The 22,207-nt window shown below is 45.1% G+C and overlaps 1 protein-coding gene across 1 annotated transcript; it reads left to right on the top strand.

Moving 5' to 3' along the window:
- The first annotated feature begins 14,900 nt into the window (after positions 1–14,900).
- On the top strand, positions 14,901–15,842 carry LOC146839346 (olfactory receptor 5V1-like). The gene has a single exon (XM_085650788.1). The coding sequence runs from the start codon at positions 14,901–14,903 to the stop codon at positions 15,840–15,842; it is 942 nt and encodes a 313-aa protein (XP_085506914.1).
- The last annotated feature ends 6,365 nt before the right edge of the window (positions 15,843–22,207 follow it).

Raw genomic sequence — 22,207 nt, forward strand, 5'->3', positions numbered from 1 at the left:
GTCTCACCAACGGTGCCCGGAGTACAGGAGAGGAGAAACAGGGCGAAGGGACCAAAGGCCGGAACGGACTGGCCGATGTTATCGGTGTGGCTATGACTATCCCCATACAGACACTTGTCCGGCCATGGGTCAGCGATGCAGGAAATGTGGGCGATCCAACCACTTCGAAGCCATGTGTGGGGACTATCACAAAGAAAGGCGAGGTGGGACAATGAGATCGTCCCGCTCTGACACAAGGAAACACCACATTAGAGCTGTGCAAGGAGAGCCCAGGTGGTCCCCAGATTCATCACATTCCAGCTGGGAATCACGCAGGTCACGCTGGGGACGCAGATCCCCATCTCGGGACTCGAGATCATCTTCCTCCAAAGACTCGACCTACACTGTGGAACACTTGAACCTGATTGCGGACCCTGATCAACTGAAAAAGTATCCACGCCTAGCTATTAAAGTGGGGAATCACGACACCAAATTTATATGGGATAGCGGAGCCTCGCTGAACTATATCCCGGTTGCGGAACACGAGAAAATGGTCCCGAAACCCCCACTAACTTTTGCACCGGTCCGCGTCTTCACGTGGATGTCCAAAAGACCACTCCCCTGTCTGGGTAAATTTCACACAACTCTCACCCATGGCGACATCACTGTACAGGCGGTCATACATGTCATCAAAGGGCCTGAAGCCGACTGCCTCCTTAGCCTCCCCACTGCGGAGCGTCTTCATCTGGTGAAAGTCTTATTCACGGTCAACGACAATAAGAACTGTGTCAGCAAGTTTCCCAAAGTACTTCCCAAACCGGGGAAAGCGGAGAACCTGGTTGACTACATGCCCCGCCACCCTCTGCCACCACTACAAATGACCACCTTACCCAGTGGAGTGTGGCAAGAAGTTGCCATGGACTTCTAAGGACCGCTGCAGTCTGGAAAATACGTGGTTGCCATAATTGATGAATATTCACGATTTCCCATCGCACAAATAATATCGTCTACGAGCGCCTCCTGCACTCTCAAAGTGCTAAATGAGATATTCGCAACATGGGGTTTCCCCAAGGAAGTCAAAACAGACAATGGGCCCCCATTCAATGGCCACGAATTCAGTGCTTTTGCGAAGCACATGGACTTTGAACACAGAAAAGTTACACCACTCTGGCCACAAGAGAATGGCACCATTGAGAGATTGATGATTACGATCAAAAAGACATTTCAGCAAGCCACTGCTGAGAAGAATGAACTGCAGGCAGCTCTGAATGAAGTTCTAAGAGCCTACAGGGCAACTCCCCACCCCACCACCGGACAATGCCCTGCGACCCTCATGCTAGGGCGGCCAGTGAGAAATCACATCTTGACAGGGGAAGGTGCTCTGCAAGCGATATCACCAAATTACATGCACCAGGAAATAGCCGTGACTGACAAGCATAATAAGGACAAAATGAAATCGTGTGCCGATGCCAAGAGGAGGGCGAGGTCTCCATCCTTGCATGAAGGGGATCATGTCGTCGTTAAACGGGAGCAGCAGAGAAAGACTGATTCCCGATTCCGTGACGAGCCACTATTAGTTACCCAGCAGAAGGGCACGATGCTGACGGCGGCATCTGAACAATGCAGAATCACCAGGAACACCTCCCCCTTCAAGAGGTGTCTGAGAGATACCAAAAGACCTGGGTTGAGCCCGACTGACACTCCCGCACCTGAAGAACCTGATCCTAGTGATACAGGAGGCAGAGGTCAGCAGAGTGAGTCCGTGCCGGGCGTGTCCACTGGGAACATGTCACTACGGCCACGTCCTGAAATCCAGCCACCCAAGAGACTCATTGTAGAAATGGACTGAAACATTGTTGATTGTTTGTTTTATTAAGAAAGGGGGAGATGTAATGGAGTTAGCAGCCTAGTAGTTGGGGAGGGCGGAGCCAGGGTGGTGGAAGGAAGAGGAGGAGTCAGGACCGGATAGAGGCGGTTAGCGTAGGGACAAGGCAGAGAGAAGAGGCTGATAATAAAGCTCCTGTTAAAACCACAAGAAGTGTCCGTGGTTCTTTGTAGCACGATGCTACAACTTTGTCCTATAGACCAGTATTATCAAAGTAAAGGACAATGTATAGAAAACGAAGTCTCATTTTTATCTCTGACAACAGAATCATTTCCAAACAGTAATTGCATTGGATGACACTAACTTGGAATACGGACCATTCCTTTTTGAGCCAGAGAGAATCCTATGCTACATTATATATGTAGGCACCTCTTCAAAAATATCCTCTTTTTGACTTTATGTGTCTTTCTTATCTTGAGAACCTATGGGTAACTTTCAAACTTGTTCTGATTATCACTGAGCACTTCACTAAGAGATTTGATTTTTATACTGCATCTTTTCTCTAGAGCACATTTGGGATATTCTAACTTCTGGTACTATACTTCCCTGTTTCTAGATACCTGATTAACTCTATCAGAAGTGATAAGAGGATGCATCTCATATAATAAATTCCCTTTTTCTATGGGCTTTATTTAATCATGAGCATTAATATATAAGTTAAATTTATAGCTGACATTCCCCAGTCTTATATTATTTATTATTATACTATTGCAGAGAACCCCCAGTTTGCCACACAGATGATAAAGAATTTCTTATACTCTTGGTCCTGAAGAAGGAGACATAAAATCTGTACTTGTCTCCGAAACGTGCGTAGACCAGTGATCACACATCTGGGAGACCTACAGAAGAATCAATTGCCAACATATTGAATAAGACATCTTTTTGATTGTTTACTATAGACCTTTAGATCTATGGATCAAAATTTATCAGTAGGATACCATTTTAGACGTGTATTGTAGTGATTGTTTTATGTGGTTTGATTGATGGTATGTATGAGTAGAATGATAGGTGAGAATGAAAGGGTGATGGTGTTTTTCTATGGAGGTACTTCAAATTTGTCTTGTCAAAAGTGAGTTTTTCAAAATTGTTCTCTTAAACAAAATAGCTGAGTTAATTATTTTGTTTTTCAATCTAATTGGTTGTTTGAATTAATTCTCGTGTGGGAATACTTTTATGAAAATACACAACAATGATATACATTTGATACTAAAAAAAATTATATGAATGTTTTGTCAAATAAAATGATGAAAAAGAAATTTGGCTTTGTAATGTAATTTTGTCTATGGGGAATGTCTATATGTGAGTAATCACCATTGTGACATTGGAAAGGTCAGATAAGAGGTCTCTTTGTATGTATTTACCTTTTTCCCCTCCTCTTAGTCCTAAAATTAATTGGGGGATTCCTTTTTGCGCATATAGGTAGCCCCCACCTCTGCACAAAGAAAAAATATCCCTGGTGCATAGTAGGCTTTCTGCCCCCCTGCGGGGGAGGCAGATCGGGGGCTATTACTACAATATTCCCAGAAGGGAAGAAAGACTGTGCACATTTTTTTGTGGGGGTGGGAGCATTGGCATGTCCATTCTAGGCAGCCCACACTCCTACACTAAGAAAAAAAATTCCTGGTGCCTAGCAGGCTTTCTGCCACCTGAGTGTCAGATCCGGGGCTATTGCCTCACCTATCCCCTAAAGGAAGCAGAGAGAGTTTGATTCCTATTTATGTGGTGTGGGGGCATGTTCATGCCCATTGTGGGCATGCCCCACCCCTCCTTTATTAAAAAGAAATCCCTGGTATCTAGAGGGCTTATGGAAACCCCTCTGCTGTAAACAGCTGCAGGATTTCCTGGTCATCTGCCGAGGATGGAATGGTTACTTCCTCAGCACAGGAGGACTGCGGCTCAGGACAGAACTATTCTGTCCTCAACACCGAACCAGTTAAGGTAAAATACTTCAAGCTCTGGAAAATCCAGGTGAAAGGTGTTTGTTGAGGTAGGGTTTGACACATGGGAATTTTGTTTGTGTTGCTTTGTTTAGCTTTGATGCCTCATTCCATATCTGCAAGGCCATGACAAGCCACTCAGAGTGGTTTTACGTGCCCTGTTAAATATGGTCCTGCAGTGTGTGCCACTGGACTGTCACTAAAAGTGACATTCTGGCAGAGCTCAGGGGCTTGTAAATGAAGCCCAAGTTACGCAACACAATGGCAAAAGCTGAGTTGAGAGCAAACAGTACATTGAGGTATTGTGACAGTTAGTGAGGTTTAACATACCAGACTCCACTCTTTCTTCATCAGAATGTAAGATGGCCAAGAACTTCTACTCCCAGGGAAGCAGATGTATTGGGGAGCTGGGAGTGCCACCAACAGTCTTCTGGGCCTCCAGGTGTTGCTTGGAGGCCAGGGAACACATCTTACGCCTCAGGTTGTTCCACCTCTTCCAAATTCCCTCCTGTGTGCGCAGGGTGGAACCTCCAGCATTCACTGTGTTGACTATTCTGGACCACATTTCCCTTTTCTCACTGAGAGGATTGTGTTGGACTTGGGCTCCAAACCACTGTGGCTCTGCTCTTATAATTTCATCCACCATGACTGACAACGCAGCCGCTGAAAAACGTGGATTTGTTTGGCGTAAAATAACTTCAAATTGAAGTAAGTGACAATGAAAAGAAAATATCCACTTAGGGATGTGTGAAAATGTGCAACAAAAGTGTGTGGAGCGTGTTTGAAGGGATGGTGTAAGAAAGGGATGCCTTTACTCATCAGAAATTGGGCTCTAACTTGCTCTGCTGCAGTGCAGCGGCAAAGGATCTGGTCTGAAATGGGGTGTGTTTTCTAGTGTGATTTGCATGTGTATTTGCCTTGCGAATGGACATCAGGTATGTAGTATTCCTATCCATCCAACGGTCGCCATCATGGAACCACTGCAAGGGGATAGCAAGTCCAACTGTGTTTTTGTAAATGGGTCGGCGGGAACTTGCGGCTCTTATCGTGACAGAGTACCCATTGCCAACATTGCAGTCTGCCACGGCACAGGCAGAACACATTCTGTTGATGCGGTTCAGGCTGCATGCATCGTAATAAGGCAGACAGAAGACAGCCAGCTCAAGGGTCTTCTTGGGACCACGGCCATGGTAGTAAGACTTCCAAACTCATAATCAGGCCATTAATTCCAGGAAAATGATCCAAAATTGAGACAAAGATTCTGCAAAAGGTAAGCGAGCAGCAAAAAATAACAGCTAAATGAAACAAATAAAATGCATTCATCCCATGGAAACCAATTTTTATGCAACCATATTTTAAACATATTACAATGCTTATATAATGTAAAGCATGTCGAAAAAAGTAATATCAAAATACGAAATAATGATGTAAAGTATTTAAAATTGTGTGTATAAAAAGAACACAGAATTTATTGAAATGTTCTTGAAAACTGTAACATTGTGTAAAATATGTATGTGAAACAGCTGTAATAATGTACAAAAAAATAAATGCACCACAATGAGAAAAAATGAAAAAGTGAAAAATGTACAACAATGTGAAAAATGGAAAATCAATACCCACCGATACCATTTTGAGGAAAATGTCTTGGGCACTAAAGGAAATACATTTGCTATTCCTACTTCAATTTTTGCAAAGGATTTTAAACTAATCTGGTTTAATTTAACTATTCTCACTTCAATCTAAACCACTTTGCAAAAGGTATTGGAAGGTAAAGAAGTCACATTTACTAATCTTACTCAAATCTAAATAATTTTGGGGAAGTTACTGGACACTAAAGTTTTACATTTACTATCCATACTCCAAGTAAAACTTCCTAAAAACGTTTTTCAAATAAACGAAAACCTTACTTATAATCGACTTTTAGAAAATAAATATTTCCTATATATTTAACATTATCACATTAAATATTTACTTCTAATGTATAAGATCACCTTAATCATATATATTTCATTTAATATTGTAATTTACCAATTTTTTCAAATGACATAAAATCAAAATAAAACTCAGGGTTTTCAAAATTGAAAACATTTTTTAATATTATGCATTTATTTTCATACATATTCAAAAGGTTTTTAACATAGAAATTAAACATTCAAACACAAATTCATAAATACATTTTAATATTACATTTAGATATATCATTCTTAAATATTTTATACACAAATTAACTAAAATAAACTAATTTAGTATTTATTTCTAAAAGTAGAAAACCAACATATATTAGGATTAATTTGTATTAAATAAATATATAAGTTACAAAGTACATGTAAACATAAATAAATATTGACAAATAGAAAAGTATTTTGTGGTAAACATAAAAAAGTGTAAACTGATATTGGTTATTGTATTTGAATGTATAAGTTATCTTAAACAATTTCAAAATGTCTTAAATTATATGCACACTAATAAACACATTTGTTTTAAAAATTAGAGAAAACGTATAGATTTTAAACATTATAATAAAATTGGTTAAAATTAAAAAACAATCAATTTAAACAATTTTATCAGTTATTATATTTTATAAAAATTGGCATACGAACGACATAATATTAATTGATTTTACTAATCTCCCCACCTTTTACCCTAAAGACCCGACATCCCGCTTCTATAATTAAATATACATTAATTATAATTATCAATAAAATTGATAAGAAAATAATTTAGTAAATTTGTACAAATAACTAAGAAAAAATACAAAACATACTATTAAGATTAACCCATAAAAACACTATTGAATACAAAGTTATTTTCACAAATTATATGATTCAACTATAATACAAACAACGCTGGTAGGTGTAACGAATCATGTTAGCTTATTTGCAGGAAGGTGAAATCTGACTGCATGGTTACCCCCAATTTTTGCCTGGTGTTTTGCTGGTTTTCGACTTAGTTTGACTATGATCCTGCTAATCAGGACCCCAGTCTATCTGCTTTCACCCTAAATTGGTTGTTCATGTATTTTAGGTACACCACAGATTGGATTCTGGGGTACCCTTATAAGTCCCAAGTATATGGTACACTATATATTCCCAGGGCATAGGTACCCCAGAGGCCTCTCAGGGGCTGTAGCATGTATTATGCCACCCCTGGGAGACCATTCCAAATGGCACAACAGGTCTGCTAAAGCAGCCTGTGTAAGGTGGTGTATGCACCCCTTACTTAGATCTAGGTTACCTATATCTATCCATATCATGTAAACCTATCAGTCACCCCTATGGCAGGCCTTATCAATTCTGAAGGCAGGGTGCTGGGTTTCATGTGAGAGGGTGCCCATGCATGAGCAGAGCCCCTCTGCAGTTTTCAAAACCTTTGTTCCGGGGTTGTTTGTGATGCAGACAACCATATACTCTTAAGTGCATTATAACCATGCGGTAAATGCTAACTTTAAAACGGTTGCACGGAAACATGTTGTGTTTAGTGTCAAACACCTTGGAATCATACCTCCACACAAGTAACTGGTGTGGGAGGTATGATTCCACCCTACTAGAGGGAGAAATATGGCAGCACCAGTACACCCGGTACCAGCTTTGCAAAACCCTGGCATCACAAAATGGATGCTGCCAGACACGCGTCTGCCCTCCTGCTGCTGGACGAAACTACGTTACAACAAACAAATAATGGACGGAATGCTGACAATGCAGACATTCTCCCCCAGTCAAGAGATCTGGGTTAAATCCATCGTTCTTTTGCCCACTACGCCACCCCAGTTCAGACATGGCCATATGCAAATCAGTCTTGACCCTGTGCCTCGTGGGAACAGTCCAGCCCGAACTGCCAAGCCGTGTCTTCCCTGGACCGGAATCAAGCATCCTAGGACCGGTTTCTGGCTATCAGCCGTCATCAGCCAGGATAGCTTGACTCCAGTGGCGTAGTGAGCACGGGACCCACGTCTGGGCATACCCATCCCACTTAGGGCAAAAAGCGTTACAACAAACAAATGATGGACGGAATGCTGACAGTGCAGACATTCTCCCCCAGTCAAGAGATCTGGGTTAAATCCATCGTTCTTTTGCCCACTACACCACCCCAGTTCAGACATGGCCATATGCAAATCAGTCTTGACCCTGTGCCTCATGGGAACAGTCCAGCCCGAACTGCCAAGCCGTGTCTTCCCTTTACCCGAATCAAGCATCCTAGGACCGGTTTCTGGCTATCAGCCGTCATCAGCCAGGATAGCTTGACTCCAGTGGCGTAGTGAGCACGGGACCAACGTCTGGGCATACCCATCCCACTTAGGGCGAAAAGCGTTACAACAAACAAATGATGGACGGAATGCTGACAATGCAGACATTCTCCCCCAGTCAAGAGATCTGGGTTAAATCCATCGTTCTTTTGCCCACTACGCCACCCCAGTTCAGACATGGCCATATGCAAATCAGTCTTGACCCTGTGCCTCATGGGAACAGTCCAGCCCGAACTGCCAAGCCGTGTCTTCCCTGGACCGGAATCAAGCATCCTAGGACCGGTTTCTGGCTATCAGCCGTCATCAGCCAGGATAGCTTGACTCCAGTGGCGTAGTGAGCACGGGACCCACGTCTGGGCATACCCATCCCACTTAGGGCGAAAAGCGTTACAACAAACAAATGATGGACAGAATGCTGACAATGCTGACATTCTCCCCCAGTCAAGAGATCTGGGTTAAATCCATCGTTCTTTTGCCCACTACGCCACCCCAGTTCAGACATGGCCATATGCAAATCAGTCTTGACCCTGTGCCTCATGGGAACAGTCCAGCCCGAACTGCCAAGCCGTGTCTTCCCTGGACCGGAATCAAGCATCCTAGGACCGGTTTCTGGCTATCAGCCGTCATCAGCCAGGATAGCTTGACTCCAGTGGCGTAGTGAGCACAGGACCCACGTCTGGGCATACCCATCCCACTTAGGGCGAAAAGCATTACAACAAACAAATGATGGACGGAATGCTGACAATGCAGACATTCTCCCCAGTCAAGAGATCTGGGTTAAATCCATCGTTCTTTTGCCCACTACGCCACCCCAGTTCAGACATGGCCATATGCAAATCAGTCTTGACCCTGTGCCTCATGGGAACAGTCCAGCCCGAACTGCCAAGCCGTGTCTTCCCTGGACCGGAATCAAGCATCCTAGGACCGGTTTCTGGCTATCAGCCGTCATCAGCCAGGATAGCTTGACTCCAGTGGCGTAGTGAGCACGGGACCCACGTCTGAGCATACCCATCCCACTTAGGGCGAAAAGCGTTACAACAAACAAATGATGGACGGAATGCTGACAATGCAGACATTCTCCCCCAGTCAAGAGATCTGGGTTAAATCCATCGTTCTTTTGCCCACTACGCCACCCCAGTTCAGACATGGCCATATGCAAATCAGTCTTGACCCTGTGCCTCATGGGAACAGTCCAGCCCGAACTGCCAAGCCGTGTCTTCCCTGGACCGGAATCAAGCATCCTAGGACCGGTTTCTGGCTATCAGCCGTCATCAGCCAGGATAGCTTGACTCCAGTGGCGTAGTGAGCACGGGACCCACGTCTGGGCATACCCATCCCACTTAGGGCGAAAAGCGTTACAACAAACAAATGATGGACGGAATGCTGACAATGCAGACATTCTCCCCCAGTCAAGAGATCTGGGTTAAATCCATCGTTCTTTTGCCCACTACGCCACCCCAGTTCAGACATGGCCATATGCAAATCAGTCTTGACCCTGTGCCTCATGGGAACAGTCCAGCCCGAACTGCCAAGCCGTGTCTTCCCTGGACCGGAATCAAGCATCCTAGGACCGGTTTCTGGCTATCAGCCGTCATCAGCCAGGATAGCTTGACTCCAGTGGCGTAGTGAGCACGGGACCCACGTCTGGGCATACCCATCCCACTTAGGGCGAAAAGCGTTACAACAAACAAATGATGGACGGAATGCTGACAATGCAGACATTCTCCCCCAGTCAAGAGATCTGGGTTAAATCCATCGTTCTTTTGCCCACTACGCCACCCCAGTTCAGACATGGCCATATGCAAATCAGTCTTGACCCTGTGCCTCATGGGAACAGTCCAGCCCGAACTGCCAAGCCGTGTCTTCCCTGGACCGGAATCAAGCATCCTAGGACCGGTTTCTGGCTATCAGCCGTCATCAGCCAGGATAGCTTGACTCCAGTGGCGTAGTGAGCACGGGACCCACGTCTGGGCATACCCATCCCACTTAGGGCGAAAAGCTTTACAACAAACAAATGATGGACGGAATGCTGACAATGCAGACATTCTCCCCCAGTCAAGAGATCTGGGTTAAATCCATCGTTCTTTTGCCCACTACGCCACCCCAGTTCAGACATGGCCATATGCAAATCAGTCTTGACCCTGTGCCTCATGGGAACAGTCCAGCCCGAACTGCCAAGCCGTGTCTTCCCTGGACCGGAATCAAGCATCCTAGGACCGGTTTCTGGCTATCAGCCGTCATCAGCCAGGATAGCTTGACTCCAGTGGCGTAGTGAGCACGGGACCCACGTCTGGGCATACCCATCCCACTTAGGGCGAAAAGCGTTACAACAAACAAATGATGGACGGAATGCTGACAATGCAGACATTCTCCCCCAGTCAAGAGATCTGGGTTAAATCCATCGTTCTTTTGCCCACTACGCCACCCCAGTTCAGACATGGCCATATGCAAATCAGTCTTGACCCTGTGCCTCATGGGAACAGTCCAGCCCGAACTGCCAAGCCGTGTCTTCCCTGGACCGGAATCAAGCATCCTAGGACCGGTTTCTGGCTATCAGCCATCATCAGCCAGGATAGCTTGACTCCAGTGGCGTAGTGAGCACGGGACCCACGTCTGGGCATACCCATCCCACTTAGGGCGAAAAGCGTTACAACAAACAAATGATGGATGGAATGCTGACAATGCAGACATTCTCCCCCAGTCAAGAGATCTGGGTTAAATCCATCGTTCTTTTGCCCACTGTTGTAACGCTGGACGAAAATACAGCAGGGGAGGCTGGACGATAGGTTTCCTGTCACAGGGAGGTGTGACCACCTCCCAGACAGGCTTTAGTGTATTGGGGCTGGGTGGGTGCACTCTGAGAGTGCTTTGATGTCTGCACTGGGGGCACATTTGGTGTCCCTGTGTATAGTCCAGTTCAAACCGGTTGCAGGTGCTACCAGCCCCTGCTCTGGCACAAAACTAGACAAAGGAAATGGGTGTAGCCACCCCTCTGTCCTGACCCTCCCATAGGTGGGTCGCCAGAGTTTGTCCCACCCCTTTCTTGGGTATAAAGTAGGAACCCCGGGCTACTGGACTTTAGATTTACCTGGACGAAACTCTGCTACAGAATCCCAGAATTTCAACTATCTACACGACTTTGGATGACCGAACAATCTCCCTTGGAGTAAAGGAGTTACTCCCCTGAAAGACAGGCATCAAAGACGCATCTGTCCGGTTTGCAACTACGCAGCTCCTGAAGTACTCCGAAGATTTTGCAACCCAGGGGGTGGGTTTCCAAGCTTCCCCGCAGCCGATCCATGCTCTCAGCAAACCTGAGATCCAAAGTCCTTGTGGGGACCGTGCAACCCGAACCCCTGAACACTGTGCACATTTGCAGCAGCATATGCTTTTTGGCGATCCCTAAGGCTGTGCTTTTGGCTACTTGTAGTCCAGACCACCGGCAGTGATTCAACTGAAGATTACTGGCCTACACACCACAAGTGTCCCGTGGGCTGTTATTTAGTGATTCCTCTTGAGGTCCCTTTGCAAGCCCTTGTCTGTCGACTTGTGGGTCCCTGAGAAGGGTACTTTAACTTTCAGTGGGCTTACCTGGTTGCTCCAGATGTGCCCTGACTCTACATCACTTGGGGAGTCCACAGGACCTTGCTGGTTCACACGAAAGCCTTTTTACTCTCACCACGTTGGTTACAGTTGTCAAGGTTTGTTGGTCTCCAATCCAGACACTGACCCCCCCAGCACTCGACATCCTTCTTGGGACAGCTTTTCTGTGGACTCTGGTTGCTGTCGACATCTCCTGGTCCCCGTGGCAGCGGAGTCAAGCTTCACCTCTTTGCAACTGAAACACCAGACATTGGTGGGCATCGGTCTACCGTGCCCCTGGTCACCCTGAAGTGACCCAGACTCTGTCCTCTCTGCAGGTTCTTCACATCTCTGATCCAGGCTTGGATCACACCGGACACTTCTCTTCGCGGCAGCAGCACTTTGCATCATCCCGCCATAGAAAACGAGGAAGATTCCCGACAACATTTGACACCTATGTACCCGGCTCCCCTGGGTTAGGTAACACTAGTACTCTGGTGCTCACATGGGTGCTGGCCTTAGAACCTTCTAAGTCTGAAAGGGTTTGCTCAAAGTCCTCTCCTAAGTGTCCTTAATCTTTAAAATTCCAACCGCGACTTTCCCATAGGATTGTATGGAGCTTGCGGCTGTGTTCTCACACTGAACGTGTCCTCTGTGGGTCTCCTGTGTAACTACCTTGAGAGGTTCATTAGGGTCCCAGTGATTCTACGTGCTCTAGGCACTGTGTCTAGTCAAGACATGGTTCTTATACCACTTTCTTAATATATGGTTTGGTCTCCCCCTGGGGCCCAATGTATATTGTGCTATTTACTGTCATTCTAGTGATTTAATATTGTGTATCTTGTGCTCCAATCTCATAAAGAGGTTAGTAGAGAGTGTTTAGTAATAAATACATATATTTTATATATACCTTGTGTGGTTCTCTTTTCATTTGGTCATTCAAGAGGTTATAATCTGGTAAACCAAGCTGCTTTACATTCCTTCGAGACTTAGCCTGAAGGCTGCTCTCCATAGCTACCCCTAGGATAGCTTTTAATAAAGCTTGTCTATAACCTAATCATAAATAAGGGTAGTTTGGACTGGTGCAAGGTGCCCACTATAACTATTGGACAGCATATACCAGGCCAAATTCTCACATTATCGATAAAGGAATCATCCATCATCTTATTGTTTACCTCAACAGTACCCCTTCATGCAACATGTGAACACTGTAAAAGCCAACATGTTTCACAGAGAAAATTGCTGCTTGCTCAGCACTGTATGAACTACACAATAAGTACATGACATTACACTAAAGTCAAGTTGTGCAATACTTTTCCTTGATTTACAATAAAAAAATACCATTGTGCAAAAGATATTATTTCATATATAGTGAATATATATAAAGTAATTCGACATAATGACAAGCTCAAGAATAGTCTCTAATTGGGTGAATTCTGCCGTGACGAGCTGTATTAAAATTTTAACATGGTTCAATATCTATTTCAGGAGGGACAGCATGAGCATCAGGACCAACACCTAAAGATTTATAGAGTGATAACAGGCTTTCTGAACTTTGAGTAGAGATTAAAAATATAAGGTGTGATTTACAGTTTGGCAGACAGAGTACCCTATCTGTCAAACTCTTGGTTCGCGCTCGTCAATTTGACATAGGCGATCCATATGCTTTCTAGTGATGGAGCCCCTTTCGCCTCTATCAATGGATAGCTTTCTCTGAGGAAGGACTGCATTGTCTACCCTAAATAGGGTGTGCAGTATAAAGCCCTTTTTTCTGTGCATCACTGCCAGGTAAATGCTGGTGATGGGGGACGTAAAATTAATAATAACCACCCCACTCTGTGAGACTAAACTTTGCTTTATCATTTACGTGTTTTACAGAAGGAGTTTTATGCTTTCAGCATTTGTTTATGTAAAATAAAAAAGGTTTAAATGTTTGGTGAACAACCATCAACACCAACAGTGGCCATCCATCCAACCTTTTGCTGTTCTGTCATGTTATTTTGAATCAGGTAAACCACAGGGTTTCCAGCAGTGTGGTACCTCAACTGGCTCTGCCTTTAGAGACCCTTGACCTGGTAGCTCATCCACCAGTGGACTTCTGGGTGACAGTAGATGTTGCCCCACAATATTTAGGGTGGAGTGACCGTCACTGATTTGCCCTGTCTAGATCGAGGTAAGGAAAACAATGCCCCTGTTTTTATTTTTTATTTTTATTGAAACAAATTTCTTCAAAAGAAAATTGATTCAGTAAGAAAAAAGAATCAATCAGTCAGTAAAAACATACATTAAGCCCGTTAGGCATTCAGCCCGGCCTTAGGTGCATCTACTTCTCTGGGGAATGAACTAAAGGCATCAAGATCCCCTACAGGCAGGAAGAGATTTCAAAGTATAGTATATGGTCCTCCAGCAGAGAGCGATATGTCCCTGGGGGTTGAGAAAGCAAAAAACACACAATTGATGGACGGAATGCAGAACAGATCAAAACATTCACCCCCAGTCAAGAGATCTGGGTTAGATCCATCATTCTTTTGCTCACCATGCCACCTCAGTTTAACCCGGCCATATGCAAATCAGTCTTGACCCTGTGCCTCATGGGAACAGTCCGCCCGAACTTGCCAGGCAGGTCCTCCCTGGACCGGAAACAAGCATCCTAGGACCGGTTTCGGAGTTTCACCCCTCTTCAGCCAGGATAGCTTGATTCCAGTGGCACAGTGAGCCCAGGACCCACGTCTGGGCATACCTGGCGCACTTGGGGCGAGAAAGCAAGGGACACACAATTAATGGACGGAATGCAGAACAAATAAAAACATTCACCCTCAGTCAAGAAGATCTGGGTTAGACCCATCATTCTTTTGCTCACCATGCCACCCCAGTTTAGGGGTTGAGAAGCAACTGCCATAACTAACATGAATACCACTCTGAGTTATGTACAACTCCTGAGCAGGCGTGCACCCGAATACATGTTACCAATTCCAAGATTTATAAAATGAGTATAATTTAGTTTGCTAAAAGCAGCTACTGCAAGCTAATATCTAGCAGACAATTATGACCTGTACTATGGAACAAAAATGTTGTTTTCAACAGAGAACTAACACATGAACGCTCTGCATAATAAGATGTATACATATGTGTTTTAGCATAACAATGTATTGTGATAAGTACGGTTAGGTTTGTTAATACAATGACTAAAAAGATTGTTTTATTAATTTAATATTGTATGATTGTTGATATTATATTTCTCTCCAATATTCCTCTGTAGACAAAAGGCCTGGCTATGGACTGGACCAACCAAACTCTTGTGAAAGAATTCATCCTGTTGGGCCTGTCTTCCATTCCTGAGGTAGAGGGTCTCTTTTTCTTGATTTTCCTACTGATCTACTTGGCCACCTTGGCTGGAAACATTCTCATCATCACAATAATATGCCTAGACCCACGTCTTCACACCGGTATGTACTACTTCATCTGTAACCTGTCCGTGCTAGACTGCGGCTACTCCACTGTCACTGTTCCTAAGATGCTGGTAAACCTTCTAGCCGAGAGGAAGACTATCTCGTTCACTGCCTGTATGATCCAGCTCTATTTCTTTGCTAGCCTGGTGTCTTCAGAGGCACTTCTCTTGGCTGCCATGGCAGTTGACCGCTACATTGCAATTTGCCGCCCTCTACATTACGCCATGATCATGAACCAGAGTACCTGCTCCTGGCTGGCGGCTGGCTTGTGGGTTGTAGGATTCCTTAACTCCGCTGTACATGTGACTTTGATGAGCAAGCTCTCGTTTTGTGGGTCCAATGAGATTCAACACTTTTTCTGTGACTTCCCCCCTCTGCTGAAGCTTTCATGCACCAACACATTCATTAACATACTAGTGATTCTTACGCTGGGCTGGTTTGTCGGTTTCGGGGCGCTCCTCATTAAGACTGTGTCATACGCTTACATTATCACCACGATTCTGAACATCAAGTCTTCTGAGGGTCGAGCAAAAGCCTTCTCCACCTGTGCCTCCCACCTGACAGTGGTCATCATCTTCTACGCAGTTCTGATTTACACCTATTTCCGTCCCACAAGTACTAACTCATTCTCCGTTGATAGGTTTGTGTCAGTGATTTACAGCATCTTGACTCCCATGGTGAACCCATTGATTTATAGTCTTCGAAACACTGAGATAAAGCAGGCAGTCAAAAAAACCATTGATAGAATGCAAAGAGCGACAAAGTGATCATAGATACAGATGGATGAGTGTCGGAAGGTGAAGTGCATCAGTTCTGCTAACTCCGCGACACCTTATGTATCCTCCTTGTGCAGCGCTACACTTCATTGTAGCTAGGTTAGCTCTCGGTAAATACCATCACATGCATACATTCATTGGCTCCAGGTTTGTCTATGGCACACAGCTATGCTTCTTTTCCCTGATGAACTTGAATCATATTCATGATTCTGCCCCAAGGCACTCAGTTGGAGGGCAGCTGTGTACATTTATCCCTCTTTCACTGAAGTGCAAGCTTTCATAAGTAGCTCTTGATCACATACAGACAAGCCCTGTCCTACAACCTCCTATTTCAGAGCTCTGTCTCTGCTAGTTGATTGAAAAGAGTGCAGTCACAGAGATATTGAAAGGAGGATGGGGAGTTGACACAGATGAAGAGTAAATACAATTAAATGCACTGAGAATAGAGAGTAAAAGGATTAATAAGGATTTTCCATCACAGGACTAGTGCTCTAGATTGGTGGTTCACCTGTCCTGTCAAACGACGGGTTCCTGGCTTCATTCACTGTTTCCACTGGAGCTACTACTTACCGTAATGAGGGATTGGTGTTTTATACTAATAGATATAACATAACACAAGATGGGTGCAGCATCAGCTGACTTTGGCCGCAGAAACCCTTGAAATGGCGGTCCGCCCTGCAATGGACTTGTGGGTATCATTTATGGTCGGCCAGTCGTATTTAGGGGGGAGTGGAGGTTAAAGATTATCCCAGAATGGATCCACGATGCATCAGGTCAGGGAAAAGAAACAATGACCATGTGCCTCTGGGCCATTTAGTTTTTTTCTGAAACAATCTCAGTCTTTGGGGGTTAGTTTTGGGAATACAGTCAGGCAAGACCACGAAAACATAGTTTCCACTTGACTTCTACTCTGCCTTTAGTGCATCCGCTGCACCGGCAGGTGAGCTGAAGGCATCAAGAACCAAGGAAGGTTGGTGGGACCTCTCCCTATTACAGATGTTCTCAACCAGGGAAGAAGAGGGTCTGCACTGACCTGACATTCTGGCAGGCCACCTGGAAAATCGCAAAAGTATCCTAAGTCTGAGATGGGAGCAGGTGTTGAGGTTGTCTGGTAGGAAGTGAGGTAGAGGAGGACAGATTGAAAAAAAGCAACAAAGGTAAACAATTCTGGCAGGTGGGAAAGACTGTGATTAACCAGCTGCTATGGTATACATATTATTACCAACTGGCATGTACTGCGACAGAGTGATGGTAAAATGTAATGACTCTGAAGAGGGTCACCCACCAGTGCACACATCTCCAGGCCCTGGCAGAAAAGATACCTTTCCTGGGCTACCAAGGTATTCTTTCTGTACACCTAAGAGCAGAAAGAACACTTCATTCTGTAGTTAGAACCATGAACGCCTGGACAGATACAGATATGTAGAGAAGTACTACGGGGATCATAATTTCCAAGCTTTATCATTTCTATATTCCCTTTTTTCCATGTCCTAAAGTTATCCTTTGGGGCACTTGCTGTACGGGAGTTGAAGAGATTTGAAGACATGTGTTGCATTGAAGCATGTCCTCCCCCCATGGAGGAAGCCAATTTGGGGAAAAAACAGTGACTGCCGGCCCACCAAGCTCTGAGGGCTGCGATCACTGATATTATTTTGATGTCAGACCCAAAGCTGTTTTATAACATCATAACTGAAGTCCCTGACAAGCTGAGAGTTTTCTCCCATCCTATGGGATATATTTTCAAAACATTACAGCCTGTGACTTCTGTGGTTGACAGGGTGGCTCTGGCAAGAATGGACCCCAGCCTGTAGCGCACCAAAGCAATTGCCACTGTTGTCAGTTCCACACAACAGTTTTCCAGTAAGCAGAGCCCCCTTGGATCTGGAATTGGAAAACTGCATGTTAGAAATTGGGTTTCTGGTTGGGAGAGGTATGTACCCTGTCCAAGCAAGAACCACAATCCTAGTCAGGCTAAGTCAGAAACGCACCCTAAATTAACCTGTGCTCATCCACTGGTAGCTTGGCACAGAGAAGTCAGGCTTAACTCAAGAGGCAACATGTAAAGTATTTATGCAACACGTAAAACAGTGAAAACACCGCACAAAAAAGCACTACATCTGATTAGAAAAATAGAGCTTAACCACTTCGCTGCTGGGGACATTCCGCTGCAGCGCTGGGGGGGGCAGGGGGGCAGCGCGGTGGGCCTGTGCTCATGACGGAGCCGCTCCGTCATGAGCCACAGTTGAGCTGTGCTCATGACGGAACGGTTCCGTCATGACTCCGCCCAGTTGCGTTGTCCCCCCGCACAGGCGGGGAAACAGCGCCGCGCAGGCGGAGCAGCCGCCAACAGGATTGTCATGACGGAACCGTTCCGTCATGAGCACAGCGCAACCGTGGCTCATGACGGAACGGTTCCGTCATGAGCGGGGAAGGGGTTAATTTAATGAACAAAGCAAAACAAAACGACAAAAATGCAATAAGTAGTACCTGAGATATCACTTTTCAGAGAACAAGGTGAAAATAGTGCATCAAAGCGCAAAGCGACAACTGTGGTTATTTGGTTGCAGCAGACAGGAGGAAAGTCACAAGCTTTCACCAACCGTACTGGAGGCTGGGTCATGTACAAGGGTCCGCCTGCCCCCGCTGAACTCAGTACCTTCCGACATCTGGCATCGGTTCCAAAAAGGACTGCAGAAGGCACACTTCTAAGGGTCCTGGACTGGGGTAGCACCACTTGGCAGGGTAGACTCACAGATGGCAGGGTCCGGGTGCAGTAGCAGGTGAGTTGGAAGTCTTTTGTAGCTTGTGATTTCAGAAAACAGGAGGCAAGTCAGCAAGCCCATGGAGTCACTTTGGTTCTGGGTTGGAGAGAGGCAGGTCTAGTCCTTCTCGCTATCAGGCATGGAGGGCATCAGTCAGCAGGGCAGCACTGCAGAAGTCAGGAGAGTGACAGTCCTTTCAGCAGCACAACAGTCCTTCTTCGCGGCAGAGTATCCACAGATCCAGAAGAATACTCAAATAGTGGGGTCTGAGGTCTAGTATTTATACTTTGGTGCCCTGGTTCTGGAAGGTGGGATAAGCTTGCGCTTGCAGACATTGGCTTTGAAGTGCAGGGAATCCCCTTCTCTCCTTACCTGGCTCCAAGCTGGCTGTAATGACAATGCATGGTTGTTAGATCTATTATGTGGAGACAGGGCACAGCCTATTCAGGTGCAAGTGAGGCTGCGTGTAGCCCCACCACCGTATCAAGCCAATTAATGGCCCATTGAGGCCCACCAAGTCACATCTGAACTACCATTGTGTGTGGTTGTCTAGAGGCAATGAACAAGCCTAGCTATCACCCACCCCAGATGTGTATTCAGAGTCAGGCAGAAGGCACAGAATGGTTAAAGTAAGTAAATGCCAACTTTCTAAAAGTGGCATTTTCAGGTCTGCAACTTAAAATCCACCAGAGTCACTAAACCTGAAATTGGTATATTTTACCAATTGGAAATTGGAGTTATAAAATGTAATAATAGTAATCCCAATGTTAAGCTATGGGAGGGATAGGCCTTGCAGTAGTAAAAAACAAATTTAAGAGTCATTCAGTACCTAGACATTTACAACATAAAAGTACATGTCCACCTTTTTAAATACACTGCACCCTGCCCTTGGGGCTCCCCAGGGCCTACTTTAAGGGGTGGCTTATATGTATTTAAATTGAAGGCCTGATTTGGAGTTTGGCGGACGGGTTGCTCCATCTGAAAAGTGACAGATCCCCCATTAAAAGAGCATTACATTCTCTGGCACTTGTAATACAGTGGAACAGGATATCCATCATGTTTGTAATGGAGAAACCCATCGGCTTAACTCTAAACCAGGCCGTGAGTCTTTAAACACACTCTTATGTCCCCTGTGTATTGTCTTGTCAAACATACATTCTTTGCGTTGACGCAAGTACAGGGTGGTAGGTCACCTCCTTTTGACGTTACACTTCCTGGTAAGCACTTGGATGATTGGCATAGATAAGGACTTCTCGAGCATTAGGTTTTCATCCATTCATACTGTTCTTGGCATAATCATCATTTCAGCTAAGCACAATCTTATAACCATAATAGTTCAATTGCCCAGATGTGTGGTGTTTCTGTGAGCATGCCGCTTGCCTCATAGCATCCCCTGCTGGGTGGTGCAAGAGATTCAGCGACACACCTGTCTACCTGGAGGCAGTGATGAGGGCCCTTCCAACTAAGAATATGTGTACGCGGCACATATTCAGAAGTTAATGATGAGATGTCATCTAGACAAAATCTAAATGTAAAGCAACGACCACACCATCAGAAGAGATTGTCTTTCACGTCACTCAAACACTCTCAAAACTTTGCCAGGTGCCAGACTGTGAAAGATCCAGGTAAAAAATGCATCCCAGGAAAATATAAGGGCACAAGATCTATTCAGGGATAATTTCCCAGTTTTGTCATAGTAGAAATTGCTCCCAGGATAGGTTTAAAAGTAACTGAACTTTGATTCAGAACAATCTTTAAATGGCATTTTCTAACTTCTATGTTTCAAATGATTGTTTATGAGCAACAAGGGAGACCTTCCTGTACATAAACAATCATTGGTATGTTGCTGTTTCCATGTGTGCTGCACAACGCAGCACACATGGAAGCTCCAAAAATGAGGAGAAATTAAACATTTCTCTTAATTTTCCAGGTTAAGACCAGGTTTTCCCTGGTCTTAATTTTGGCCCTGCCTCTTATTTGCACCACCCTTGTAAATAGGGGGCAGCTCCAAGATCAATGGGTGTTGTGGTGGAACGCCATCGCCCTCCCCTTTCATGCTAAGTATAGCATGAAAGGGGGCTTTAAACGGCTTAATGCTGCCTTGTAAATAAGGACCGTATCACCACCACAACGTCCTGAAAAGTGGCACTAGGGGCTTGTAAATATGCCCCTGAGTACACTGGTTGACCACAGGCCAGCGTAGGGCACAGGACAGGCGGACACATGATTACATTTATGCCGGCCAGTCTCCAGCTGGAATTGAGACAACTATATACCTCTAATACTTGTGCATAATCCCAGCGAATCCAAAAGCACATGCGCAGTGCTGATGTTCCGCCAGTTACCCCACTGGTGTATATGTGGATCCAATGTAAAGGTAGCAGAGGGGACAATGTTAAACATTAAGCAGATCTGAACGTGTCAGTAGGTGAACCGCAAGGTGGAGGATTTCCCTCACAAAACGTAACGCTGTCCTCTCTCAAAGGTTCCGCCATAACCATCTTGGACCATCGTTGTCCCGGCTTACACGTTATTGCACTCTACCAATTTTAGTGTCCATTTTCCTAGTGGTCGCGCAGTGTTCCCAGGGGTAGCCCAACCATAAAGGGCCGTCTTGCAATTGTCTCCAGTAGCATCTGAGCGCTGCCTGCTCACCACGTAAATTTACCTTCTGGAGACCGGGCAGGACTTTGCCTCGTCATGTTTGTAAGTAAGACAGCGACCAGGGGTCATTGTCAATGATCTTGGTTTCTCTTCACTTGTTTTGTCTCTGGGGGGCGTGAGTCTTCTGCCGTGGGGCTGTGTGACACTCCTCGGAGTAGGAGAGTACTCTACAAATACTCCATTCCATTCATGCATCTCACACTCGGTCACTTGCATCTCACTTTATACTGATAATTTCGGGCGCACCGAAGGCATCTTGCAGATTGTGAGCACTTTATGGTTCTACATCCGTATATTTCCGACATATTACGGATGAACCACCATTATGGTGGTTTGAGGTTGCATGTTCAGCAAGGTCGGGTGACTGGTCATCTCCTGCAGGTATCTGATAGATGGAAGTTCATCATCTATATCTTCACCATGGATGTCTCTCGCGAGTAACCCTGGAAAGCACACAGACATGTGACCTGCACCTGAGTGTTGCATGGGATACGAGGTCGCAATCACACCTTTTTCACTTTCCCTATGATTTGTCCTGACTAGCCCTTCTTGTTTTTCATTTCTGTTATATAGTTATCCCTGATGAAGGGTTTTCCCGAAATGCGTCGGGTTTTGAATATGCTTATTCAAATACGAAGGTTTTCATATTGTCAGACTCTAACTTCGCAAATGTGGAGCAACATTATGTTTGAACAATAAATCGGACATCATCTGTCTTCAAAAAAGTAATTGCAGTACTGTGGAGCCTCAACCTTCAAAGGACGGTTGGATATTGTTGGACGGAGTTTACAATGGAAGCCCAGGGGCAGGGAAGTTGTGCACTTTGGATCTGGGGTACCATTGGTGACCAGCTATTCACCAATGTATGCGAGTATCGGGCACAGGTCGCGCCATCGTTGCAAACTAACATTAACTTTCTTTACATTACAA

This window comes from Triturus cristatus, chromosome 4_1, assembly GCF_964204655.1.
Source record: "Triturus cristatus chromosome 4_1, aTriCri1.1, whole genome shotgun sequence".
Lineage (NCBI taxonomy): Eukaryota > Metazoa > Chordata > Amphibia > Caudata > Salamandridae > Triturus > Triturus cristatus.

Coding starts and splice junctions, on each gene's coding strand:
- LOC146839346 (XM_085650788.1), top strand. CDS start 14,901: ATGGACTGGACCAACCAAACTCTTGTGAAAGAATTCATCCTGTTGGGC.